This window comes from Terrapene carolina, unplaced genomic scaffold (genome assembly GCF_002925995.2).
Source record: "Terrapene carolina triunguis isolate 2854851 unplaced genomic scaffold, T_m_triunguis-2.0 Scaffold391, whole genome shotgun sequence".
Classification (NCBI taxonomy): Eukaryota; Metazoa; Chordata; order Testudines; family Emydidae; genus Terrapene; species Terrapene triunguis.
This window is the reverse complement of record NW_020664742.1, coordinates 319,640-346,031: the sequence shown is the minus strand read 5'-3', so window position 1 is coordinate 346,031 and position 26,392 is coordinate 319,640. Positions and strand designations below refer to the sequence as shown.

General features: G+C 41.3%; 1 protein-coding gene across 1 annotated transcript in view; it reads left to right on the top strand.

Annotated features, from left to right (window-relative positions):
* Positions 1–26,392, top strand: part of DIP2A (disco interacting protein 2 homolog A) — a 211,677-nt gene that overhangs the window by 115,015 nt on the left and 70,270 nt on the right. Inside the window, exons 5-12 of the mRNA XM_026658023.1 lie at positions 6,828–7,073; positions 14,450–14,578; positions 16,498–16,617; positions 18,110–18,307; positions 21,545–21,636; positions 23,107–23,217; positions 25,421–25,544; positions 25,862–25,971. Of these exons, the coding sequence (XP_026513808.1) occupies positions 6,828–7,073; positions 14,450–14,578; positions 16,498–16,617; positions 18,110–18,307; positions 21,545–21,636; positions 23,107–23,217; positions 25,421–25,544; positions 25,862–25,971 (1,130 nt within the window). The remainder of the gene's footprint in view (positions 1–6,827; positions 7,074–14,449; positions 14,579–16,497; positions 16,618–18,109; positions 18,308–21,544; positions 21,637–23,106; positions 23,218–25,420; positions 25,545–25,861; positions 25,972–26,392) is intronic.

Here is a 26,392-nt window from a genome sequence, read left to right as displayed (position 1 = left end):
TTTGCCTTCTCATCCCAGATCATCTTAAGGATAAGAAAAACCTCATTCTCCAGATGCATGCTGTCCTAGCAAGCTGAGTACTTTGGGGTCAGTGTCTTGTATGCCTGTGTAAGTGAATTGCTCACCGACTCTAAAGTTTTGAACAACTGATTCTGTCACGGTCCTGTTGTGAGCTGCCCTGGAGTAGAGCCACAGTGAGCTCTGATGCCTTCACCTCAGTTCCATTTCTTAGCACCATCAGCGGAAGTACTGCCTGGGCTGTTGCGCCTCTCCTGTTTGCTGGGCCACGTCTTTTCTCTCAATCCCTCGGCCTTTGAAGAAAACTTTGCTATTTACATGTTCTTTGTGTAATGCATTTTTATGGATTCTTTGCCCACCTTTATTAATAAAAAATGTACTTTGAAGGGATATTTGTGGCAGTCTAAGTTCATGGTCCGTATCTTCTGTTTCTCTTCCCCTTTACCCTTTTTGTCTTTCAGATATAGAGAAGCTAATCACCTTTAAAAACTTTGCGAGTATTTTTGTTTGATGACACTGTTATGTTATAATAATAATTTCAGAAAAATATAACCAATGGCAGGTTTACTTTGGGGCATGGACAGTGGTTGCTGGGATGTGGTTTCCCAGCCTGAGTGTCTGAAGTCTCTCTTGGACACCTGCATTGACTTTCACAAGTTAGACTTCAAGTTGGCCTGGATTGCCTCACAGTTAAAAGCCTCAAGTGAACCAGAGTTCAGCACCCAGGTGCAGGTGAAGACTGCAGAGCTTCCTCCTGGGTCTGCTCACGTGGAAGTAGACAGCCTGAAGCGTCTATTCAGAACACTTGAAACATCCTCCTTGCTTAGGGAATCCGGTGTCCAGGAAAGGTGATTTGAACCATCAGCTGTGGTGTCTTGGAGTAATCATGGTCAATGCCTCTTTCAGCAACATCAGTCCTACAACTTCCTGTATCAGTGCAGCAGTTTGGGTTGTCTGTCTAGAGTGAAGCGTACTGTGATGAAGCATACAGGAGTGTTGTCCTCAGGCTTGGTGGAAAACTACTTGCCATCATAAGTGCTCCAGTTTCTGAGGCAGAAGAGGAAAAAATGGTTGGATTCCACAGCCTTCTCTTTCTTTATAAAAGCCAAAACCAAAATGGAATTTCCCTCTATTTATTGAGAAAATGTTGACCATTCTGTTTTCTCTGGAAGCACTCCAGGACACATTTGAAGTATCTGCTGATAGTTCCCCCTGCAAATAAAGGAATGTTTTCCACCCACTCAGTCCTGAGCTGATGGTTGATAGATCTACGAAAAGGAAATACTTGGTTACAAGGGCTGCTGGTTCTCCTTCGTGTCACAGGCTGTCACCACCATTAGGAAGCCTGACAATACGCAGTTCCACATTTTTTCAGAAGAAGGGTTTAGCCAGCCTGTAATGTCTGTTTCAGCATGTGTGTTTGTACCAATTTGGAATGGGAAAGGCCCACATCTTTGTGAATTTTCTTCCCTGAAGTACATTTTAAGTGGTTTCTAGAGGTGTTTGGAAACAGCATGATATCAGGTCTGAACTACCTTTGATTGGCAAGACAAGTAGCTCACTCCAGAATCAAAACCTACAGACATGCATGGTAGTGAACATTGAGCTTTTATGAGGAGATACAGCTGGGGCTTGTATGATGATGGAAACCTTTTGGAGAAAAATAGGAAGTGTGTTTCTCAAACACAGTTTATTTACTTAGGCAGCCATCCAGTCCTCCTGCCTCACAGAGTTGACAAGGGAAAGCACCAGCAAAGAAGCCAGCTATTATTTCTACTAGATTTAGGGATGCTCCTAGTTCTCTGGCTCTCTTCCAACAGCAATCAGTATTCTGAACCCTGCTTCTAGGAAGCAAAAAAATCTGGTGTTTTGATAGAATTTAAAGCAAGCAGCCAGTCATCTTTTATCTACTCAGGACGACTACCCTGAGGGAGGGGAAACTAGCCCCTTTTCCCCTTGTGACTCTGATTACCTCAGGCACATTGAGTTCTGTTTATGAAGCATGGCTACAGAATTCAGATTAGATAAACTTCTCCAAAGTGCCCTGCTCGAGAATGTCCTTGACATCATCAGTATGAGGAAGAAACTGCAGGATATACATTCTCTTAAAAAAGTATCAGCTGCCTGCTAGAGAAGGGAGGTATGTATATTCTGACATGCCTGTCACTGAGGTAGCTGGGTGCCAAGTGCACCCAGCGGGGTCCTTATGAGGAAGTAAAGACCCCAACTTATATCTAGTGAAAGAAATGGTCAACTGGTATCTCTAGAAACAATCATGTTTTTCCTAGGTGAGGGTGACTGCTTATGTAATTTGGGACTTGCTGTGGTCTATAAACACAAGAGGGTACATCACCCAGCTAAGTTCCATGTCACTAAGGAGAGAGCTCCTGAACCATTTTAAATCTTTTTTTTGCATTGGTGCTGCATGAATTCATAAAATACTTAGTAATGTTTCTACACAGAATAAAAGCAAATGTTTCCCCTTATTTGGAGGATGGGCCCATCAAGAAGGATGTCATTTTGGTAGGACAAGAATCAGTTTCTACCAGCGCTGGAGTCACTAGGAAGTCTAAGGTTGTTCCTCAGACAATTGAAGGTTATGCGACCCATGCTAGATGGGGCTCATCTAAAAAGACTGTACCCTAGGACAAAACATGGAATTTAAGGTTTGCCAGTCAGAAGGTTTCAACACAGACCTGCTGAAAACATTGGACAGCATGGCCACAGGGGTCTTCATGTTACTCCCAACACTCCTGCGTATGAGGCAACCACTGTGGGCCCTGAAGTCTCGAGGTTTGCAAGTCACACATTTCCTGCATTGCATCTGAATGACAGACAAACTACAATACGTGTTTGAGTGGAAGTTCAGGGACAACCTGTAATTGGGAAAGTCTCCCAAATTACTCCCGTCCAAATTGTAGTAACTATGAATGCATCCTGCCTGGGATGGGGAGCTCACATGGCATAACTTCGCACCTTCTAGGGTTCGTGATGTCTCAGAGAACAAAATCTACATCAAACTCTGCAGGCAAGGGTGGTCTTAAATGCTGTCCAGACCATAAGATATGTGGTAACCCAAATGGTGTCTTTGATCCAAACAGCCAGCTATGCTACCTCATTTTATATAAACAAATATGGAAGAGTTGATTCACTCATTCCTTCTGTATGAGGATGTTGGGATTGCACATTACCCTTAAAAACATTACTAGTTATCCCTTCCAAGTCAGGAAAGGATAACATGATTACAAACAGGCTAAGTTGATCATTAGTGTATCTTGGATCAGGGGCTGTGGTCAAGTAGAAAATAATTTTATCGCCACTTCTATGAACACAAAATTACAGGTGTTTGTGTGCATCACCAAAAAGCTTCTTTTGGACAATGTCTTCCCGATCTGTTAGGAAGGGAAATTGCATGTCTGAATCTCCTCTGGCAGTAAATACTTGGCCAACAGAGGATCAATACCTTTTTTCTGACCTTAGTCAAGGAAATAGAGTTCTTGACCTTGTAAAAATGCTGATAGCCAATCCCATTGCACTGAGAAGCTTGCCACATCCAAGCACATGGAATCATGGCAGTTTTCTGCATCTAAGCCTGAATACATTTCCCAATCAGCATGGTTGCTAATGGGTTAAAGTTGAAGGATGTTGGTCTCTGAGGTTCCCCTAACTGCCTGGAAATAGTATTGCAGATGGGTGTACAGTGCAAGTCCCACGTGGATCATTTTTCAGACTCATGAACACTGCTCTTCATACGTCAGGATTAGAGACTTCTTTCCAAATAGCACCTTTACCAGCTAGCTTTGCTTTTTGCAGTAATGTTCAAGGTACATCATTTTCAATTTCCTGGCATCAGGAACTGTGTAGGACTTAGTGTGTGTAAACATTTTAATCTGTCTGTGTGGTTCTGACATTGAATAAGTTTTCTTCTTAATACTTGGGAACTGAAGTTTCTCATACAAGATGTCACTTCCTGGTGGCAGTAACTTCAGCTTACAGGGTGAGGAAGCTGCATGTCCTAGTGACTTAAACTGAAGTTCAAGGATAAAATCCTTTGAGATTGTTAAATTCCCTTTTTAATCAATTAGTCTCATCCTGTTAACATGTTTAACATGTTCTTGCATCCATCTGGATGTGAGTTTTTTTTCTGCATAAATTTTATTGAATTGTGACTTCAGATATCATGCTGATACACATTTGGTCCAAAGGATGTTGGTTTTTGCAGCTAACCTGTGATCAGATTTCATTAGGGAGATTTGTAGGGCAGACATAGCATTCTCTGCACAGCTCTTCAAGAACCAAGTATGGAACATTATCTGAGCATATGTATTTGGTGACCAGAAACATACTCATCTGTCACTATGGTTCTCTGGAGATAAATCTGAGATTGATCACCACCCAGTGCCCTTCATACTTGAGGGGTTGGTAATCCTCTTTGGTTACTTTTTTTGCATATTCAGTTTTCACCTTTAGCCTCAGAGTAAGTGCAAGTTCCAGGCATTAAGGATTTATGCTTTGGCCTCATTAGAAAGGCAGCTGCAATGGCCCCCGCTAGAGCCAGCAGCCAAGAACTTTTAAGCTATGGGAGTTCCCCAGAAGTATTATCCACAGGGCACAAATCCAAGCCTGGTGATCTATGACAGCTGTATCTCTTCAAAGAACTATTGTTACAGATAAATATATTTTTACTCAAAATATGTCCTGATTGGCATAAATCCATAATTTGAGGCAAAATGGTCAGATGATATTAGAGCGGCAAGTTTAGCTTCACTCAGCCCACTGGATCCAGTTGAAGCCACTGGATAATTCTCTCTTTACAAGAGTGATCTCAAATTTTCATATTTTTGCACTGTTTAAAACCAGTGATTCTCAAATTACTGTAAATTCTTGATAACCCCAGGGAATAATGTATGAAGCATCTGGCAATATTCATGTTTGTTACTATATGTAATCTGGGATTCTTCATGTAATTCCATATCAAAACTATGTTAATAGTACATTATATTGGAACCGTTAATCTACCAAAGGTTAGGAAGTACCAAAGTTGAGATTGCCTGTATTCCACATTAACTCTGTCACCTGCCCATGTAGCACCAGTTGAAAAAGTCTGGAAGAAAAATATCCAGAGGAGGAGCTTCAGCCTCCAAGATTTTGCTGGTTTACACAAATTGTACAGAGCAGTGTAAATGCCATAATCTGAAACTACTTGGCTTCTAGACCATCTGAACACCTCTCCTCCCCTGCACTGTTGCAGTTTCTCCGAAAGGACCCTTCTCTTGTGACTCTCAGGATCTCTGCTGCTGGGAAATCTCTGGCCTGGCAGAGATCCTAGGCTACACCAAAGGACAATGCCTGTTCTTGTGTAGCTTAGGAACTCCCCCAACAAGACACCTTCCCCAGCTGCTGAGCTCCTAAAGCACCTGTCAGGTTATGGCCAGGAGAAACCGGTCAGCCCAGTGAGGTTTGATGGAGACTGAGGGAATGTGAATGGTCCTGTGGGTCATTCAGAAGTCTCAGCCCCTTCATGCCTTCCAAGGCTGGTTGGAACCTTTCCTCTGCAATTTCACACCTTAAGAAACCTTCTCAGCTTCTATTCACCTTACAGTCTGCAGCAGCTTTTCCCTCAGCCTCAGTTATCCCTTGCAGTGTGCATGTATTTAGATTATTGATTACTGACCAGTTTGCTATGAAACTCATTAATTGATAATGTGTGCGCCGTGTGTCATTCCTTCATTTTTCATTTAATGAGTTTAGCAAAAATAAAATAAATGCTGTGAACACTGAGGTTCAGATGCTCTGTCAGCGCAAAAAAAAATTTCTCTTAGGAAAAGGTTATGCACCCTCTTCAGCAATGGCTACTTCCATGCCAAATTTCAGCTTCAGACCTCCGCTATTTTGGCTGGAGAAATATTATTAAAAAAAAAAAAAAAAGGCAAGAATTTTTCCATAATGCGACAAAATGAATTTCCCCAAGCAAACCTTATTTCCTTGAGTTGTTTGTCTTCTGCCCAAAGGTGATGATTTCTAACATGGAAAATTTGAGTCCAGAAGATGAAAGATTCAGAAAGTTCTGAGTAACTTGAAGCAGGCAGTTAAAATGGGAGTTATCAAACCTTAGCTGTAGCCATGTGTGGCTGCCACCACTATAACAAAAGGCCTTAATAAGTTTCAGCCGTGTCATGCACTGGACTAGCTGGAATACACGTACCTTTTTGATTGGGTTCCTAATTCATTATAGTTGTGATGAAACTAAACAAATGTAAAATAAATATTTCATTGAGCAGCACAGATTTACTAGCAGTAAATGAGCTGGCCTTTGGGTGTGCTTTTTGCTGTAATTGTTTTATGAATCTAGAAAGAGGAATCAAGTTATGCAGGGGTTCAAATGGAAAACAATGCTGAATTTTTAATTCTTAGCTGTGGGGGTAGTTCTGCTCCGACTATACAAAAATAGAGAGCACTAAGTGTGTATATGTCCTTTGCCATGTTGTTACTGTATATATTCAATAGCTTAGGCAGAAGTGGCTTATTTAGCAGATTATATTTTTGTCATTCCAAATAAAGCAGTTAAAATGAAATGTTTTGCTGTTAGACATTGTTTTCCAATGCTCCTGTATCGAAGTTAAGCACTACCACTATGAAAGGGTGGCAATGGAACAGAAATTGTGCATGTGAATGTGCCATATGCTTAGAACATGCGTCTCATGTTTAGTGCATGAGAAATGCCAAATGGAGAACATGGAAAGACTTCATGTTCCCCTTTATTGGGTCATTCCTACATTACATGCCTGTCATCATTATTTTAATCACAGACACATCGTCTGCATCAGAAGATGAGGGCTCGTTACGTCGGCAAGGGCGGATCACCTCCACTCCGTTCCAGAGCCATTCCAACGTAGAGCCCTGGCTTAACCGGGTTATCCAGGGCTCCTCCACCTCATCCTCTGCATCCTCCACCTCATCCCATCCAGGAGGGAAACCTGCTGCTGCTTCCAATACTGCTACTGCCACCGCTGCTGCCACTGTGCTTGCAGATCTTATGGCACACGCTCAGCTAGGTTAGTAAAAGAACTGCCTGTTTGTAGCTAAAAAGAGTAAATAAATTGTTAAGCAAAGCTGAAAAATACAAGTGTGGTTAAAGACGGAAGTCAGGTATTCTCATGAGTGCCATACTTTACTAAGAGTATTCCTAAGTAAAGTGTACGATCCACAGGCCAGGTATGTGTCATGTATTATTTTCCACTATAAATAGAAATAGATACTTACAAATTACAAACAAGCATTCCCTTGCTAAAATGTTAGTGTCCTGGTAAATCGAATCAAAGGTACCTTTCTAGTACATAAGAAACACAATTTCAAAATGAGGTATCAAATGTTCAGGACATGCCTTCTGACATCCACTTGTCTAGCCCAAGTAACTTCAGGATCTGGTATTCAAAGGTAATTTAGTTGGAAAACCTCCATGAACAAGAGGTCTGTTGGAATGCTATACAAGATTTACATTTAGATTAGGTGCCGACACAGATGTTTTTAAACGTTTGGATTAACAGTGTGTGTGTACAATGCATCTGAGTATAGATTTATTATCTAGAGGAAAGTTATGCAACAAGTACTGAATGACACTTAATATTGGAACGGAAGTGAAAAGCATAGAAATATTTGTTGAACAAAATGTATTTGTAGCCCACGTTCAAGCAATAGTCCTGCCTCATTCTCCCTAACACCGAGGGGCTAGAACTCAGGGTTACCAGGGTGCTGGATGCATCCTAGATAGTTCTTACAGAATAGTGGTCCTCTGCAATTGGGAGACTCAGTGGTACAGAGAAAAAACTCACTCCTTTTCTTTCCAGAATTAAAGTGTAAGGGATTATTTCATCTAGACTGGTGAAGGTTGATGCTGTGTGTGTGTGTGTGTGTGTTTAATAATGGTCTTGGGGTAATATAATACTAAAAGATCCTTTTGGGAGTGGGGAACAGTACATTTTCAATACATCTACCAGATGGTTTGAAGAAGTTTAAAAATACAACATAAAATGAGGAGTTATTTTTATTTAACCTCTACTCCATATCTTGAAGTTCTTACCTCATGCATACACAGGTGACAGTCATTGAAGACAATGAGAGTTCTGTCTTAAGACTTCGGGACTTGGCCACTTTACTTATCTAACTTTTTTGTTTATATGGGTCTGTTGCCTGTATGTATTATACACAGACATTTGCTCTGCAAATATTTCAGAGGTCCTGCTGAATTATATTGAAGCACTTCATTAGACTTACAAAATGAACATACAGACCTTTCTCCAACACTAATTGAAGCACACTTAACTGAAAAGACTGTTGTTAATGAATATATTCATCAAATATTCAGTTAATTCCACCATTCCAGCTACCATCCTCAGACTTTGCACAACGATCTATGCAATCTGCTAAGTGTATCCTCTAGACTGAATCGCTTCAGTATCTGCGTGGAAAATACAGCAATGTAGTATAATTCATTTATGACACTTCAAACCCAGCCAGCCTGCTAAATCTGGTTTCCTGTGGTGTGATTGGCACTGGTTGTGATACATGGGGGGGAGTGTTCCTGTCTTCTTTCCATCAGGAAGGAAGCAGCCATTCAGCCAGAAAAGATTCGTCCCCAGCTCCTCCCCATCTAAGCTCCTTGCTGGCCTGCTTCCCAGTTGCTTCCTGCCTCAGGCTGAGCTTGAAGCACCAGCTTTTGTTTTTCTACAGCCTGTCGTTAGAATTAAGAAAGAGAAGAGAAGCTGCCAGTCCATAAATTCATATCCATGCTCCAACAGGGCACCTCCATCTTCTCTTGTGACCATGAGGTGCCCCAGTTCTCTGCAGCAGCAGGCTCCCTTGGACTCTCCACAGGCAGTTGCTGGTAGGAACTGGAGTTGTCCTGCTATTCTTCAAGTCCCTTTCCCCCCGGATGGGCCATTTTCTCCAGTTCACTAATGCAGCAGGGAATGAATGGAAGCCCAGATAGAGATATGGACGTTTCTCCCCCTCTCAGGAAGCTTCTGTTGGGGTGGGGAGTGTGTCCCTTCCTCGTATCTCCAGCTCCCTCCTCTGTTTACATAGAGATCTGTTCTCCACTTTGGAAATGAATAGGAAAGAAATCTGGTCTTAACTTTTTGCAAGAAGATTTGTTTCCATGTTGAAATGCTAGTGTTTTAGAAACAGGGGCGGCTCTGTTTTTTGCCGCCCCAAGCACGGCAGGCAGGCAGCTTTCGGCGGTGCACCTGCGCACGGTCCGCTAGTCACACGGATTCAGTGGCATATCTGCAGGAGGTCCGCCAGTGCCGCGCCATCAGCGTACCTGCCGCTGAATTGCCGCCGAAGCCACGGGACCGGCGGACCTCCCGCAGGCGCACGGCCGAAAGCCACCTGCCTGCTGCCCTCACAGCAACCGGCAGGCCGCCCCCCGCAGCTTGCCGCCCCAGGCACGCGCTTGGTGCGCTGGTGTGCCTGGAGCCGCCCCTTTTAGAAAGCTCCTAGAGGCTGAAGTGTGTTCGTTCTCTCTCTCTCTCTCTCTCTCTCTCTCTGCCCAAAAACACAGGCAGCAGCTGCACACCTTCTCTCTCTACTCACTGTTCTTTAACCCTGACTAGCTGACTAGAACGGTTCAGCTCTGTGGCTGAGTATAGTACGCTCTCCTTTGCTAGTGCTGGCTTTTGAGGGTGTTTTTAATTATATGAATGTATATCCATTAGTAACTGGTCTGAACAATTCATTACATATAAACAAACCATCAGCCATAAGTTTGGGCCCATCTTTCTCTTCCCACCAGGGATGTTTTAGTTCATGTCCCCAGAGCATCCCCTACTCCCAACAGCTCTATAAATATGGGGAACTGGGGGTGGCATTGCACCATTGCCAGATCCTGGTTGCCTGTTCGAAGGCTTGCAGAATGTACTGGAACTGCAGTTAGTGTCAGCCATTAGTGCTGCTCAACCTCAGACAGTGTTTAAAAAGACGTATGGTCTTTGAGTGTAAGTAGAATAGAAAAGTCCTATTGGATCTCTGAGGGTATTCTCTGTTTCACACAATGGAGTTATGGGGCTCTCAGTACTTAATTACTCTGAGAAGGATATTAGCAATCTAACCTTGGAAGAATTGGAATAATTGTTTTGTTTGTATGTTGTGGAAGGAATGTTAATGTAAATACTAGTATGTTCACAAGTAGGGTAGAACAAAATTATATGGGTGACTTCAACAATACGCACACATTTTATATTCCAAGGTGCTTTTATAAAGTATTCTATAGGTAGGTATAACAATAGTGAAACATTCAAGTCAGCTTTGAATAGTAATTTTCCAGAGAAGACCACTCAGAATATTTAATGTTCTGAATTGTACACTAAATTAAGACTAACAACATAGTAAAAGGTACAAAGAAGGGCACTGGATTTGAAACGAGGACTGAAAAGCGTGAGCTGTGAGGTCAGGATAAGTGATCAGCACAGTTGAAATAATTAAAGGACCACTTAATGCTCAGCGTGTCAGTGTGCTTTAGAAATCGCACCCCCATTGTGTGTGTTGCTACTCTGTGTAGACAAGCCTTGAGATGCTGAGCTGAGAAGAGTTGGGTTGAAGAGTGAACCCAAGAAAGAAGTAGATCTGGATCCAGATTTTGTGTGAGAACCCACTTGCCATTCCAACTGAATTCCTGTTTGTTTGTTTGTTTTTTTTAACTATTTTATTTTTCTGGTTGTTCTGGTTCAATTTCAGTAGCTTTTTAGTTATTTAAAAGGCCTAGTTGACTGACTGGTACCTGAAGGCAAACAATGAAAATCTGATACAGCCAAGTCGGTAGGAATAAACTGGCTTCCAACTTTAGTTCCCAATTTTAGAGTCCTCATATACCTCAGTATTCTTTCCCTCAGATTATCTTATTACTGGCTCCCAATTCCCTTTCCCAGCGTAAGACCTGTAAATATAAAGGTAGTGGTATTCTTCTGACCTTCTATTGACAAAGCCACATAGCAGATGTGATTTTGAGTGATCATTTTGGGGAGTTTATTCAGGGATCATGAGCTGTGCAAGATATTGTTATTTGAGGCTGGACCCTGTAAATTTAACAGAATATGAGTTTTGTGGATTAATGTTGCACTAAGAGGCTCATACGTGCATTCGACGCAGTTTTCCCTTTTGTGCTGCATTCCCTTTTGTGCTGCATTAAGTCAATGTTTGTTTTAGTGCTTTATTAAAGCGAAAAATGTTTCCGTTTTTAATAAAGTAACCAAAACTGGGCACAATAGGGCATACCAATTAAATTTTGGGTGTCTGCCAAATACTCAATATTCTATCATAAAACCCTTTTACATGGTTTGAAAAGCCAGATTTCACATTCAATTACCACGTTATTATCCCTTCCAATTCAGCCTGTCCTGAGAGAGTGACTGACTAAATATTACTTTCTGACATTTTGGGGTTTCGTCCCTGTGAAAGGAGTTTGTGATCCCAGTTCAGTAGAATCATAGAAGATTAGGGTTGGAAGAGACTTTAGGTCATCATCTAGTCCAACCCCCTGCTCAAAGCAGGACCAACTCCAGTAAGTACCTGGTAGGCAACTTACATAATACAGTAGAAACTCATTAGTAGCAACATATTGGTGCTCTTTTGCTCTGTTGGTCCTAAGCAGCTGTTGCTATTATGGGGAGTGTTGACAATTCACAACAGAGAAAGTGTTCCCAAGGGAAATGTTCCCATAAGTGGCGATTGCTCTTACAAGCTGTTGCCGCGAACAAGCGTCTGCTTACAAAAACCTATCCTCACAAGTGGCCCCCTTGGAGATATTCTCAACATATATCAAGGATTTGAATAGGCATGAGAACAGAACTACCTTTGTCCCCCGGGTGATTCCTCCAGAACTGAATTGAGCCCTCTTGGTGTGGTGATGTAGAAAAGTTTGCACTTCAGATGTTTATGCTTCATTTGCTCTATGACTCCACTTTTCACTGCTGTTTGTTTACTTCCATTCGTAAGAACTAGATTAATATACAATGTTAATTTTTAAACAGTGATGGTGGTCTCCGTCTCGGCCATTTTAGTGGGCACGTCTGGTGGATGCAAACTGCCAAGTTATGATCAAAGCCCAGAGTGTTCTCTGATCCTGAGTGTGCCCCAGAATTGTGCTCTGGAATCTAAACTTTAATGGGGAAAAAAGTATCTGGCTCTTGTGGTATGAAGATCTGTGAACTGAATGCAACTGGTACAGTATTGTTGTCCTAAGACTGCAGGCAAACGGAAATAATAGCTCTGCAAAATTAAAACTATTCCATTCATCTCAATGGGTAGTTTCCTCTGGAACCTAATGATTAATGTAATTGTAGATATTAACTGTTTCATTGCTGATCACTTTTGCAGAAATAGCTCACTAACTTGCTTATCCCCCAGTGCCTCCCAGATCTCCCCAGCTCCCAAAAGTCCCAACTGTCCTCTATCCAGCTGCCTAAAGCTCCAGTTTCCATCCTTGACAAACTTCTCTAATGGAGCCATGCCTTGCCAATACAATACAATACAAATTCTGTGACGTGTTGAAATCCTCCTTTGGATTTCAGTCTCTTTGAGCTGCTCTAGGGCACTACACAGCTGTCATTGACATCGATCACCTCCTTCAGTACTAGGGCAAGGTATTCCTGCCTCGCAAAGGTAGTTCATTCTCTCTGCTCCATTCACACAGCTCCTCCTTAGGACTCTGGATATCTAGGGTCTCCAGTTGAAGCTCTGATGCCTGCCTGATTGCTTCTTCCAGACTCTGGGTTTTTCAGTTGCAGCTGCATTCTGAACTCTTTCCCTAATATGGGTGTCACATTGGTCCTGGGTGGTTGGACCTTCTTGAGGGAAAGCTGTAACTGACAGTCATTGCCACAGGCTTAGGTGAGTGGACTCTACCTAGGTTGAAGAAGATGGTGTGATCTCAATCATCACATGCTGGTTGTTGGAGGGCAGTTTTCAATCAATTACTGTTGCTTCACTTCTCAACTTAGCCCTCCGTACATGTGAGGAGTCTCCCCACATAGGAACCCATCTCTGAACTTCAGCTTTGCAGATGCATACCAGCCATTAACCTTAGAAGCTGTTTCAATGGCTTCATCCCTGGGACACTCCTGCTTTCTCCATTTAAAATTAAAATATAAAATGTGTGCAAATGGTGCACCATGCGTCTTCCGTCATCTCATGCCAGCCACATCTTAAACGGAATTTATCCCTCCAGATTGCAACTCACTCTTGTCTCACATAGACCTGAGCCTACTCCCTAGTGAGCATTTGTACCAGAAACATTAAGTATTTGTAGCTGTGACAACCATGCTATAATCTCTGGAGCCGAGTGCTGAAGACTGTCTAACTATTAGAGCCACATGGGCCGCTAACATTCAGAGGGTCCGGTGAAGAATGAAACTCTCACAGGAGTCACAAAATAAACAAGGAATTTCACTCAGTCTAGCTGAGTGTGTGTGAAAGACAGGCAGTAACCTTTACGAGTAAATATTGAGGGCATAACACAATTAACAAGGCACGGTTACACCTTTCTGATCTAGCCTGGAGCTAACCACAGAGGGGCCACGCACTCCTGCAAAGGAACCACACACCTGGTTATGAAAGTCCATCCTTAAATGAGGATCTCAACATCTTTTGGGCTTAACTGTGCTGCATTTGTCTCTCCTGTTTGGTCCTCAGCCTTCTGGGTCTTCCCACAAATCTCTCTCTTGGGCCTAGTCTACACTGGGGGGCGGGGGTGTCGATGGAAGATACGCAACTTCAGCTACGGGAATAGCGTAGCTGAAGTCGACGTATCTTATTTCGACTTACCTCCTGTCCTCACGGGATCGATGGGAGCACGTTCGGGGATCGATATATCGCGTCTAGACAAGACGCGATAGATCGATCCCCGATAGATGGATCGCTACCCGCCGATACGGCGGGTAGTCTGGACATACCCTTGAAGATCTAAAATCAGCACTTGCTGCAGTCTGGGCTGAGGCTCCCTTCAGGGACCTTTTCTTATTGACTCCCTTCTCTTCCTGGTGCAAGGCTCCCTGCAGTGCCTAACTCAGTGTTTTCCTTTCCTAGTCTGGATTCTGGGAGCATCCACCTTCTGCCAGCTGGACCAGAGGCTGCCTGCCTTTCACTCCTCCTTCCTTCTATTCACCCACAGTGAGCCCCCTCTAGTTTCACCCCAAAGTGATCAGATTCGCTAAGGAGAAGGGATTTGGCTTCCCACCAAAACTTGCTCTGATCAATCCCAAAGATGCAGTGTCTGTTGCAATATTTTATCCGTTTTCTTTCTTACTGTCTGGCTTGGGATGGGGCTTCTGCAGATAAAAAGCTGGAAAAGTATAAGTGTACAGTGAGAGGCAACTTTGTGTATTAATAACTAAGATGTTTGATGTGCCTTCTGTATCTGTTTCTTATATCCTCACAGATAACCACTCCGCTCCTCCTGACGTAACAACGGGTCTTGTAGAACACTTGCATCATGAGCGACCACAAGTAGCATCAGTACGAGGAATTCCCAGGGGCTACAACAGCAGCATACTAGAAACTGCAGATGGTGAATATGTCAAAATGATCCCACTCTCCAACACCTGGCCATTTTTCTGCATCATTGAATAGACAGAGGGTCTATATAATGTTTGCCGTCGTACTGACTTGCATATACAGTGTACCATAGGCTATTATATTACTGGTTTTTTTCAGTGCCAGCAATGGTTATAGCTTTCCAGTTAGACTTTCATCAGTAATATTTGGATAATCTCTTTTCTGGAAGTATGTATGTCATTCAGATGCAGACTTGAGTAGTTCAGTGTGTATATGGCAGGGACTGAAGCTTAGGGATCAGAGAGATAGGATTGCAACTGTTCTTATAGAGTAAAAGATTCAAACGTGAAGTGAAGTTGACTGGAACGATGTTTTGTAAATCATGCCTTTGACGCTCTGTTCTACCCCCGCTTGTATTTTGGAAGATCATGTATTCTGCCTTTGGACGCTCAGTCTCCCTTCTGAGCTTCAGTAGCACTGTGACAGAGAAAGCCAGTAACTTGGTTCAAAGCTGCTGTGTGGCTTGTGGCCAGGAAGTGGTTCAGAGATGCACGTTTCCCTCACCATATGGTTTTTCTTGACACCTGATCCTTTGCCTTCTCAGCACAAGGTGTATTAGCCATCAGGCTGGGTCTACTATATTATTTGGTTAATTCCAATATGTTCATAATTTTTTTTCAGGGCAGATAGTGGCAAGCATGGCACATTGTTTACTGAACCACTTTAATCCTTTAGCCTTCTGTGTTTCATTTCCTTGCCACCATCCTTCCAGCAGAGGGTTTTGAAGAAGTTAATGCTACGTACTAATCAGTCAGAGGATGGCTACTCTTAGTGATGTGCATCATTCGTTCTCCCTCAGTGGCTAAGTATGCTGCCTCTGAAGTGCTCTAAGTCACTGTAATAGCCTACTGAATGAGAGCCTGGAAATCTATCCCAGGTTTCCCATTTTGCGGTGAGGAATGTTACCACTGGGCAACCAGAATGGCCTGTGTCCATCTTTACAGTAAACCTATATGTTGTGTTTAAAAAAAAAAAGTCATAGCATTTTTAGTTTCAAAAACATAATTGTATATTGAATCTCAAACTTGGAAATCCCCAAACTGAGATAAGCAAAAGCTAAAAATAAGGCTATGGCTACACTGGCGCTTTACAGCGCTGCAACTTTTTCGCTCAGGGGTGTGAAAAAACACCCCCCTGAGCACAGCAAGTTACAGCGCTGTAAAGCGCCAATGTAAACAGTGCCCCAGTGCTGGGAGCACCAGCGCTGTAAGCTAATCCCCTCGTGGAGGTGGAGTACCTGCAGTGCTGGGAGAGCTCTCTCCCAGCGCACGCGATCACACTCGCACTTCAAAGCGCTGCTGCGGGAGCGCTCCCGCGGCAGCGCTTTGAAGTTTAGAGTGTAGCCACGGCCTAAGTCAGCTCTTCTGTCCAGTTGTGTATTGTAGTAGTGTTTTTCTGGTGCTGTGAAACCGTCTAAACCTCACTCAATTAAAAAAAAAAACTATCTCCTTTATAGTATCTTATTTTTTTTACACATTTTGAAGTTGAATAAATATAGATGTAGCAAAAACCCTTCATCCTATATAAAATAAACTGAGCATCCCATTTGTTAATCCCACACCATTACTCAGGTTTATTATCTAACTCGAGCATTGTTTGCAGCTAGATTAGATGATTAGAAGGCACATAGAGCAGGCAAACAGCTAGTAAATAGCATTGCTTTAAAGCAACCTTAATATTTGTTTAAAGCTATTATTGATGGGATTTTTTCCAAACAGGCACCTGCCTTTTTCAACCACTTTTTCACTTTCACAGTGTAAATGAGCTCCTCAGTATATGGGCCGATGTTATCAGAAAGGTGACAGATTTTGTTTAGGGAGGACAGCATTTGTAAGTCTTTTGTTCTGCTCATTCTTTATATGAATTTGACAGGTGTTCCAGTGAATAGTAGAGTTTCCTCAAAAATCCAACAACTTCTAAACACCTTGAAAAGACCAAAGCGCCCACCACTGAAAGAGTTCTTTGTTGATGATTTTGAAGAACTACTAGAAGGTAATAGCTGTGTAAGAATTGTTAACTAATATCTCCAGTTTTCTGATTGTCCCCATAAGCTATGTCAGAGGAGGGATTTCTGCTTCTTTAAATAGTATTGTAAAACATTTTTTCCCTAAGGCTAACATCATGGCAAAGTTGGTGTTCCTTGGCAGCGTATTGTTTATCTTTCTTGTCTTTTCCAAGCACAAAACAAATTATGGTATGTCCAGTATTTCAGATTGTCAGACCTTGTGCCAAAGCTAGCGTAGAATATCACAGATCTACTAATTATTTTAACTTTTGTTGTTAATACTGCTAGATGTCACAAAATAAACATTGTTTTCATTTTTGCAGATTTAATATTTAATATTGCATGTTTAATATTCTTATGTTAATAGCAGTCCCACAAGTTGACCACTATAACTAAACTTGCAAAACAGTTTTTTCTAATATTTTGTTTGCACATGTTCAGAAATTTATGAAACATTCATCTTTGAGGCTGACCTTTTCAAAAGATGATTTTATTGAAAATCTTCAATAAGAGCATATTACAGTAATATAATATGATGAGTAAAGAGACTCTGAATATGTGTGCAGGTTTTCTGGGAGTTTTTTTAACCTTAAAATATTAGGAATGTCAAATGTTCTCTAATCCTAAGCCTAATCATGACCTCTTTCTGTATTGTAATTAATATCTAAGGGCTGGTCTACGTAACCGCTTAAGTTGATGTAATTTACGTCGCTCGGGGTGTGAAAATGACCCCCCCGAGTGACATAAGTTACATCGACTTAAAGCGCTGTCCATACCTCGCTTTGAAGGCGGGAGACGCGCTTCCACCTTTCGCAGAGGTGGAATAATTATGCCAACTGGAAAGCGCTCTCCCGTTGACATAGCGCGTCTACCCCAGACGCACTACAGCAGCACAGTTGCATCGATGTAGCGTGGTAGTGTAGACTTGCCCTAACGAATAGAAGCAATGTACTGGTTTGGCTTTTGATACACTCATACGCGCTTTTATCTAAATATATTCTACAACCCTACCTGTCCCCCAGTCCTCTCAAACCTTTAGCATCAATCATGTGGGAACTTAGTTCCCAAAAATGAACATCCCTCTAATCATTGGGCGTGCTACCTTTCTACTAACTTATACCAGATTGCTGCCTATCTTGCATCTATGTAAACAAGCAGAAGACACGTTAGCAGAAGTGTCTTTTTCCCACAGCAGAGCTGTAGGGTGAGCTTGGGATTCAAATACACTAGTCAGCTGTCCAAGTCTTTTGTGAAATAGAAGATTTGGAATTTAAAAAATGCCAGCCAAGGTAAACACTTTCTGACAATGAGGAAGCCCATGGATCCTTAAACAGCATCATCTTAAAGGTGAAATGAAGCCACTACAGCTGTGAGGAATGGAGAGGTGGAACTGCTTAATGGACTCCAGAGATGTTAGTAAGTATGATACATGCATTTCAAGAGTAAAATTTTGTAATTTTAATGTTCTTATTCTTTTAGTACAACAGCCGGACCCAAATCAGCCAAAGCCAGAGGGAGGTCAGATGACTGTACTTAAAGGCGAACCCTTAGGTGTGGTTACCAACTGGCCCCCGTCGCTCCTGGCTGCTCTGCAGCGCTGGGGGACCACCCAGCCGAAAACCCCATGTCTAACTGCATTGGATACAACTGGGAAAGCCATCTATACACTTACCTATGGCAAGTATTGACTGTGGTACCTTTAATAAAAATTGAAAAAGGAAGAGCTGGTTATTTGGGAATGAGCCATTTGCTTCACTCTATAAAAGAGACTTTGATGACTACAGTACATTGTTCTGTCACTTTTGAGACTCCTATGTAGGTGTGTATTGTGGTATCCTGGACCACTGCATGTTGACTATATCTTAGGAAAAAATGAAAAAAGTATTTTGGAGGGGGAATGTACAATAGGGATCTGCACTGATTCTCCAAGAAATGGCTTTTTCATCAGCAATAAGCATAGCAGTTCATTGGACTTGCTCACTAGAAGAGGAGACTAAAGGCAACCCTCCTTTGTGAGGTTTCCATATATGTAGAGCAGAAAGGGACAGATGACTAGAACAAAGTGCACTCCTCAGATTTGAAAAGTGGATACTTCTGGAGTGCGTACAACTTGTTCATATGATTACTTAGAACAGAAGTTCTATAATTCAGAATATGCTAAAGGAAGCTTAATCGTCAGATAGGAAACTTTGCTGCATCAGTGAACAGGAAATATTCCATTAGTCAGATGCTTTTTAAGAGATAATTTGGTTACTCCTCAGAGGCAGCTCAGCAGCACGTTACTTGCAATTATCTTTGCCTTTACACATTATATTAAAATTTCCTATGAAACATCCAAGAAACTTGAATAGTCAATTATGCAACATTATTTGATAGGTAATTGAATAAATTAATATGATTACATGGAGTGGTGGGGCTTTAGCAAGATGTCCAATTGGTCTGAACTGTGTTCAGATGCTTACTTTTTATAGCCATAAATAAAAAATCAGAATGATATACATAGTGCCTGATAATTAACTATATTAGAAATAGTTCTAATTTAAGCAGAGTAGTTGAAGCAGTTGTATTTTGAGTTTGTCTAACATAGATTATTTTTCAGTTTCTTTTCTTGATTATACTCAGCTAAAAAACAAGATTAAGTATGATATCATGGTATTCAGGACAGCCAGTCTCTTTATGTACTTTTGTATGTTTAATGTTGAAATAATAATGGAGCAAAGACCTCGTACCATTCTTAATTAGAGAGTGGGCTAAATGAAAGTGTTATTCATAAGATAATTTATCATTTGATGTATGTTTGTTATATACTAGTATACAATTATTGTAGTCCTGAATATGCTTTTATTAATAATGCAAATCTATAGCTGTCAAAATATTCAGTAAAATGTCATTTTAAAAACAGACTTTTATTTCTGGTAGCTGAATTCAAATACTGTGTATGATGTAAATGTTCTAATTACTTTAAAATCAGGAATGTTTAATTATTGCTTTTTAGAGTACTAGTCGTACATTAAAAACTTTCCTAATGTTCCTTTTGCACATAAGCCATTGCAACCTTTGCCCCTACGAATTTGTGATAGTAAATGGGGGGAAAGGTGACCAACAAAGCTTCTTTAAATGCGGATTATCAGCTGGAAATCAGAAGAGCCAGCACCTTGCCACCAGCCACCTCTCTGCAAATGACCAGCAATTGTTCCAGAGAACACAGCTCGGGAGCCACTGTAATAGAGTACTTTTTAAAGATGCATTTTAACAGACCTAACAATGACTTTATTTTACCTGGTTTTAAGCATGAAGTGAGTAAAAGCAGAATTTGGTAAAACCAATAAGCTATGTAGAGAAGACAGTGATAACCTATAGAAAAATTTAGCCTAAATTTAGCTTAAATGAAACGGGTGCACAACTGGCTGGAAAACCATACCCAGAGAGTAACTACAGAGAGTATCAGTGGTTCACAATCAAGCTGGAAGGGTATGTTGAGTGGGGTCCCACAAAGATCTGTTCAATATCTTCATAAATGATTTGAATAATGGCAGAGAGAGTACACTTATAAAGTTTGCGGACAATACCAAGCTGGGAGGGTTTGCAAGTGCTTTGGAGGACAGGATTAGAATTCAAAGTGATCTTGACAGACTGGAAAAGTGCTCTGAATTAAATAGGATGAAATTCAGTGAGCACAAATGCAAAGTACTCCACTTAGGCAGAAATAATCAATTGCACAAATATGGGATGGGAAATGACTGTCTAGGATGGAGTATTTCAAAAAAGAATCTGGGCTTATAGTGGATCACAAACTAAATATGGGTAAACAATGTAACACTGTTGCACAAAAAACAAAAAGGCAAACATCTCTTTGAGATGTATTAGCAGGAGTGTTGTAAGCAAGACATGAGAAGTAGTTCTTCCGCTCTGCTCTTCACTGATGAGGCCTCAGCTAGCGTATTGTGTCCAGTTTTGGGCACCACACTTCAGGAAAAATGTGGGCACATTGGAGAAAGTCCAGAGGAGAACAAAAAAAACGATTAAAGGTCTAGAAAACGTGTCCTATGAGGGAAGATTGGGGAAAAAACTGGGTTTGTTTAGTCTGGAGAAGAAAAGACTGAGAGGGAACACCAGTCTTTAAGTATGTAAAAGGTTGTTACAAAGAGGAGGGTGGTACGTTGTTCTCCTTAACCCATGAGGACAGGACAAGAAGCAATGGGCTTAAATTGCAGCAAGGGAGATTTAGTTAGACATTAGGAAAAACTTCCTAACTGTAGGGTAGGTCCGCACTGGAACAGTTTACCTAGAGAGGTTGTGGAGTGGCTGTCAGTGGTGGTTTTGAAGAACAGGTTAGACCAAACGCCTGTCAGGGATGGTTAGATAATACTTAGTCCTGCCTCAGTTCAGAAGACTGGACTACATGACCTCGAGAGGTCTCTTCCAGTCCTATATTTCTATGATTCATTTAGTAGGTTACCATCAAAGGGTCATTTTGAGAAATTGCCATTTGTATGCATGGTCAGCAGAGAGGAAGGTTGACAAGGTGCTGCCAGATATTTTAATACTCCAAGCAAAGGTTCTTGGGCTAATTTAGTTGTTCAATCACAATTTGCTGAACGGCAGTTCTCTTAAGCCATACACCCTGCCCCTCTTAGCTCAGTGAATTAATTACTCAGTCGTTTTTTATGCATAATGGTGTTTGCACAATAAGACAGGCAGTCACTCTATTGTGGATAATTTAAGAGCTTTGAGACACCTTAAAAACACCTAATTTTTCAGAAGGAGCTTGGTGTTTGCTTTCTAAAAATCAGGCCCCTCCATGGTGTCCCCAGTTGGGCACCCAGAATCACTCGTCAGTGTTTAAAGTGTAGCCTGTTGCTTTTTTATTCTTAAGGTTTTATGCATTTTCTTATATCTGTGCTCTAATTTTAGGCAAACTGTGGAGCCGGAGTTTGAAGTTAGCATATACACTTCTTAACAAACTAACCAGTAAGAATGAACCACTACTCAAACCTGGACACAGGGTAGGTTACTACTGGCCTTGCTTTGGAATGGACCTTGCTAGTCCTACTCTTTCCCTCTGCCCTCCTGCATACTGCTACCCGCCAGCCTGTGCTTCCCAGAGGCCATGGGGCTGTTGCTCCCACTTGGAACCCCACAGGGAGCTTAGTGCTCCATGTCCGCTCCCCTCTATGTCATGGGGATGGGGTCCTGCTTGGTCAGGCCAGGTCTCCACATTCCCACCGTGCTGGTATTTCTCCCTGGCTCTGCCTCCTGTCTGAGCCTCATGGAAGAAAACAGGTCTTCTGGAGAACCCTGAATGAGCGTGAGAGGAGGTTTGTTTGCCGTTCCCTTTCTTGCCCCAGAATTCATGAACACCACATACACACAGCTGTACACTGAACAACACTATTGAAATGGTGGGTTATTGCAACAGGGCTTTTGAGTCCTACCTTTGGAATCCTTGTGGTAGGTATGTTGTTAAATGAAGCAATTAGCTGTTGTTAAAATGCTTATTTCAGAATATAAGCTTCATTTTTACTGAGGTAGCTTGGTAATTCAGACATGGAGCTGGTGTGGTTAACTCTATTAGACGGCTCTTCGGAAGGACTAATCAGGGACAGTATGTGCTGATGCTTCAGTCCCGTAACGTACAGTTTTTCGAATGCTCAAGCCTTTTAACAGTGGACTTTACACTTGACCCCATTGTACCTGGAGTGTGAATTCTTAGCACAGACAAAAAGTCAAGTCCTGAAGCTACTGGCCTTGATACTAGCAATGTGAAATCCATGTACCTGATGAGGTCATTTTCATTATCCCAAACATCACTATTACGTTTAATTGGCTAATAAATGTAAGGTAGGGCAATATTTCCCCTAAAGTAAGCAGCTGTCTTCATTCCAGTTGATATATTTTTTTCCCTTCAGCAAGCATAGAATTCATAATGAATCACAGGAAGCAAAAGGCCAATGTCAGTACAGTCTCTTGCATGTGCTGTGTACAAATTGCTGTATCATTGGTAAGATAGTAAAGATTGTGAACAAAATGATGGATGAGTTGGGCAGTCAGAAATGGCTTTTGTCTGAAAAAAGTAACGTCAGCTTAATTATTGGACTTGTAACGTCAGCTTAATTATTGGTAAATGCAATATTATATTTAGCATTTCTGGAAAAAAAAAATCTGATTGAAGGAACCTTCTTTATAAGAGTTTTGTATAAACAAACTGCATAAAAGTGACCTGCTCTGTGGAATCTTTGGATTCAGTAAGATTGTATTGATTATATAATGTATTCACAAGCAGGGAGATTAGTTTGCTTCATCCAGTGAATGAAGCTTGTATACCTTCCTAAACAATGATAAATGTGCATGCTATGGTGATTACCATTGTTTAAATGTCTCCAGTTCTTGTTATGATCCTGAACAATATGTGGGAAATATATTTTCAAAAAGACACTCTAAAAATCTTTTACCGGCTTTGCTCAATCTTGTTATAGGTGGCTCTCGTATTTCCTAACAGTGATCCTGTGATGTTTATGGTGGCATTTTATGGGTGCCTCCTGGCAGACCTGGTTCCTGTGCCAATAGAAGTACCACTAACAAGAAAGGTAACCCAGTGTGTCAGTCACATTAGGTGGTGAAAATAATCAGTTGTACAAGAGAATATGAGGGTTCCACGGTGTTGCTTTGAGGTACAGAGTGCCGCAACTAGGCAGAATAATAATTGGGGTTTTTTGTAGTTAAGGGGATGTGGATGGATAGTTTTTTTTTATGGCTTCAAGAGTAGAGGTATGTTATAAATCCGAACAGCAGTAAAACTGAAGTGTCTGTCTGCAGAAGAAAGCAGCACAGTGCATGAGCTGAATTGATGGTTGTACTTCTCTATAAATGTTAGATTTTAGTGCTAATGCTAATGTTTGTGGAGCAAAGTTTAATACCTAAACTGGGGAAACCTGTGAAGTGAATAATTGAACTGCCCCTTTAGTATATAAATGCTTGTAGAGATGTTCATGAATTTTTCAAACTTCTTTAATGTTGAATGTTCTGATGGCAGTGTTAGTCAACTCTATTAACTGAATCTCTCTCTCTCTCTGTATATATATTTATAATTTAAACCTAACTAGCTTCAGGACTGAGCTTGATAAGTTTATGGGAGGGAAGGTCTGATGGGACTGCCTGCAATGGCATGTGGCTGATCTGTGACTGCTAGTAGGAAATATCTCCAATGGCCCATGATGGGACACTAGATGTGGAGGACTCTGAGTGACTATAGAGAATTCTTTCCCAGGGGTCTGGCTGCTGGGTCTTGCCCTCGTGCTCAGGGTCTATCTGATGGCCATAGTAGGGATTGGGAAGGAATTTCCCCCCGGGTCAGATTGGCAGAGACCCTGGGGGTTTTTCACCTTCCTCTGCAGCATGGGGCACGGGTCAATTGCAGGTTTAAGCTAGTGTAAATGGTGGATTCTCTGTAACTTGAAGTCTTTTAATTATGATTTGAGGACTTCAGTAACTCAGCCAGAGGTTCGGGGTCTGTTACAGGAGTGGGTGGGCGAGGCTCTGTCGCCTACGATGTGCAGGAGCTCAGACTAGAAGATCAGGTCTAGATGACAAGTCCCTTCTGGCCTTAGTCTATGAGTTTTTAAAAAAATATTTTAAGATTTTTACATGGTATGGAAGATTTTACTATTTTGGTCCAATGCTTTATCATACAGTGGAAACTCTTGGATTTTCAATTTATTTCCCATTCCTGTTAATTCTCTCAATTAAAATAAATCTAGGTCTAAACTATCTGTATTAACAATTTATTCCTTTTTTCACTTTCAGTATAAAAGTTTGCAGCACATTTCTGTCATATTAACATTTTTTGTATTATATCAGCTTTAACCTTTTAGATTTTTGGTCTGTGACTCAGTTTTACCCTGAGGATTTAATGAAGCAGATTTCCTAATCTGAGCTGTAAGGCAGACAGGGTCAGTTAATATCAAAGATTTCTTGCCCAGATGAATATGTCAGCTCAGGACTACGAAAAATAGACTCTTCCCTATTAACGTTGACCTGATCCTGTAGAAACTTGTATGTCATGTTTAACACTATAGGGTAGCATTGGCCTAGTTCTGTAAATGTATTTAGTCTTATTCGTAGCTCCATGATACTGCCTGTCTGTCCATTCCATAAGTATGCATCTCTGTGCCTTGCTTGTCCTACAGAAATGCCCCCTTCTTTGTGACTAGAGGTTGTTTTGACTCCCTCTGCCCTATGAGCCATTGTTGGATGTCATCAGCAATATGTTAAAAGCTCTGTACTTTGTAAATATAACATGTTAAAATGTTACTTGTCATAACTCTAAGTACTGTGGTTAAAAATAGGCTGTTTGGAGAAAGGCATTTCTGCCTTTTATAGAGGCTATATTTTCAGCTCTGTAGCAGTATAGAACAGCAGTTTATACGTGTAGGCAGACTAAAGTTTTCCTGGATTTAGGAACTTACGTTTAATTAAAAATGAGAAAGGAACACTTCCTTTTGTGGTGAATTACACATCTCTGAGTTACTCACAACAGAGAGGTGCATCCAAATGAATGGGAGTGACAGGAGATCAAGGATTCGGCTAGGCACTCTCATGCTGCAGTAACGGGCACCAGACAACAGGAGACATTTAAAATGACTAACTGTGTGAAGGCTAAGAAATGTGGTATTTGGAAACACATGATTATTCACATGTAACTTCTTAACGTGTTCTAAACATGGCAGAATTGCAGAAGACTCTGAGCTTTTCCATTTGCATCTTTACAATAACATCATGGTTTTTCGATAGGATGCTGGCAGCCAACAGATTGGATTTCTCTTGGGCAGTTGTGGAGTAACGTTAGCTTTGACAACAGATGTTTGTCAAAAAGGCCTTCCGAAAGCTCAAACTGGGGAGGTAGTTACATTCAAAGGTACATTTTTTGTTATCCATTATTTTTCTGCAGAGCAAAGAACATAGATATGAATGCTACTGTACAATTGCTAGTTTGATTGTGATTACACATTTCTAACTGCATATGAAGGAAGAACTACAGAGGAATCTGAAAACTCTCTGCCTCTTGTCAAAAGAGTGCTTTGATCAAGCTGTTAATGACTTTCATTCCACATTTGCCCCAGCAGCATGATTCTGGCATTTTTGCTTAGCTAGTTGTTGCTGTCCCAGAATATTAAAAAACAAAATATTTCTTTGGAAGCGTTTTAATAATTTTCGTCTTGTTTTTAATTTAAGGTTGGCCACGTCTTGTTTGGTTTGTGATTGATGGAAAACATCTCGCAAAGCCAGCCAAGGACTGGCATCCACAAGTACGGGATGCCAGTGCTGATATCGCTTATATTGAGGTAAACAAATGTAATATGCTGAGCATATCTGACACATGGGTTCCATCATTGATTTCCACACCTGTACTGAATGTATCCATTCTCTTGCTCTCCCGCTGTCCTTACTGAAAACAATCAGAATGTATATGATTATCTCGCCATGTGATTGGACGTATTATTTTAGTTATCCCGTGGCTTGTTACTTTGGGTAAAATTTTCAAAGGTGCCTAAGTTACTTTTATTCTTTCAATGAGATGTAGGCTCCTAAGTCACCTAGACAATTTGAAATTTTTACCGTGTCTATGTCCTGGTTGTGTGTCTCACATTTACATGGTAAGTTTTCAGTGCATGGACCATGTCCCTTAATCTCTGTAAGGTGTCATGAAAAGTTACGGTGCTACAGAAATATACATAAATATTATTTTCCCCCTGAAAGTAAGTG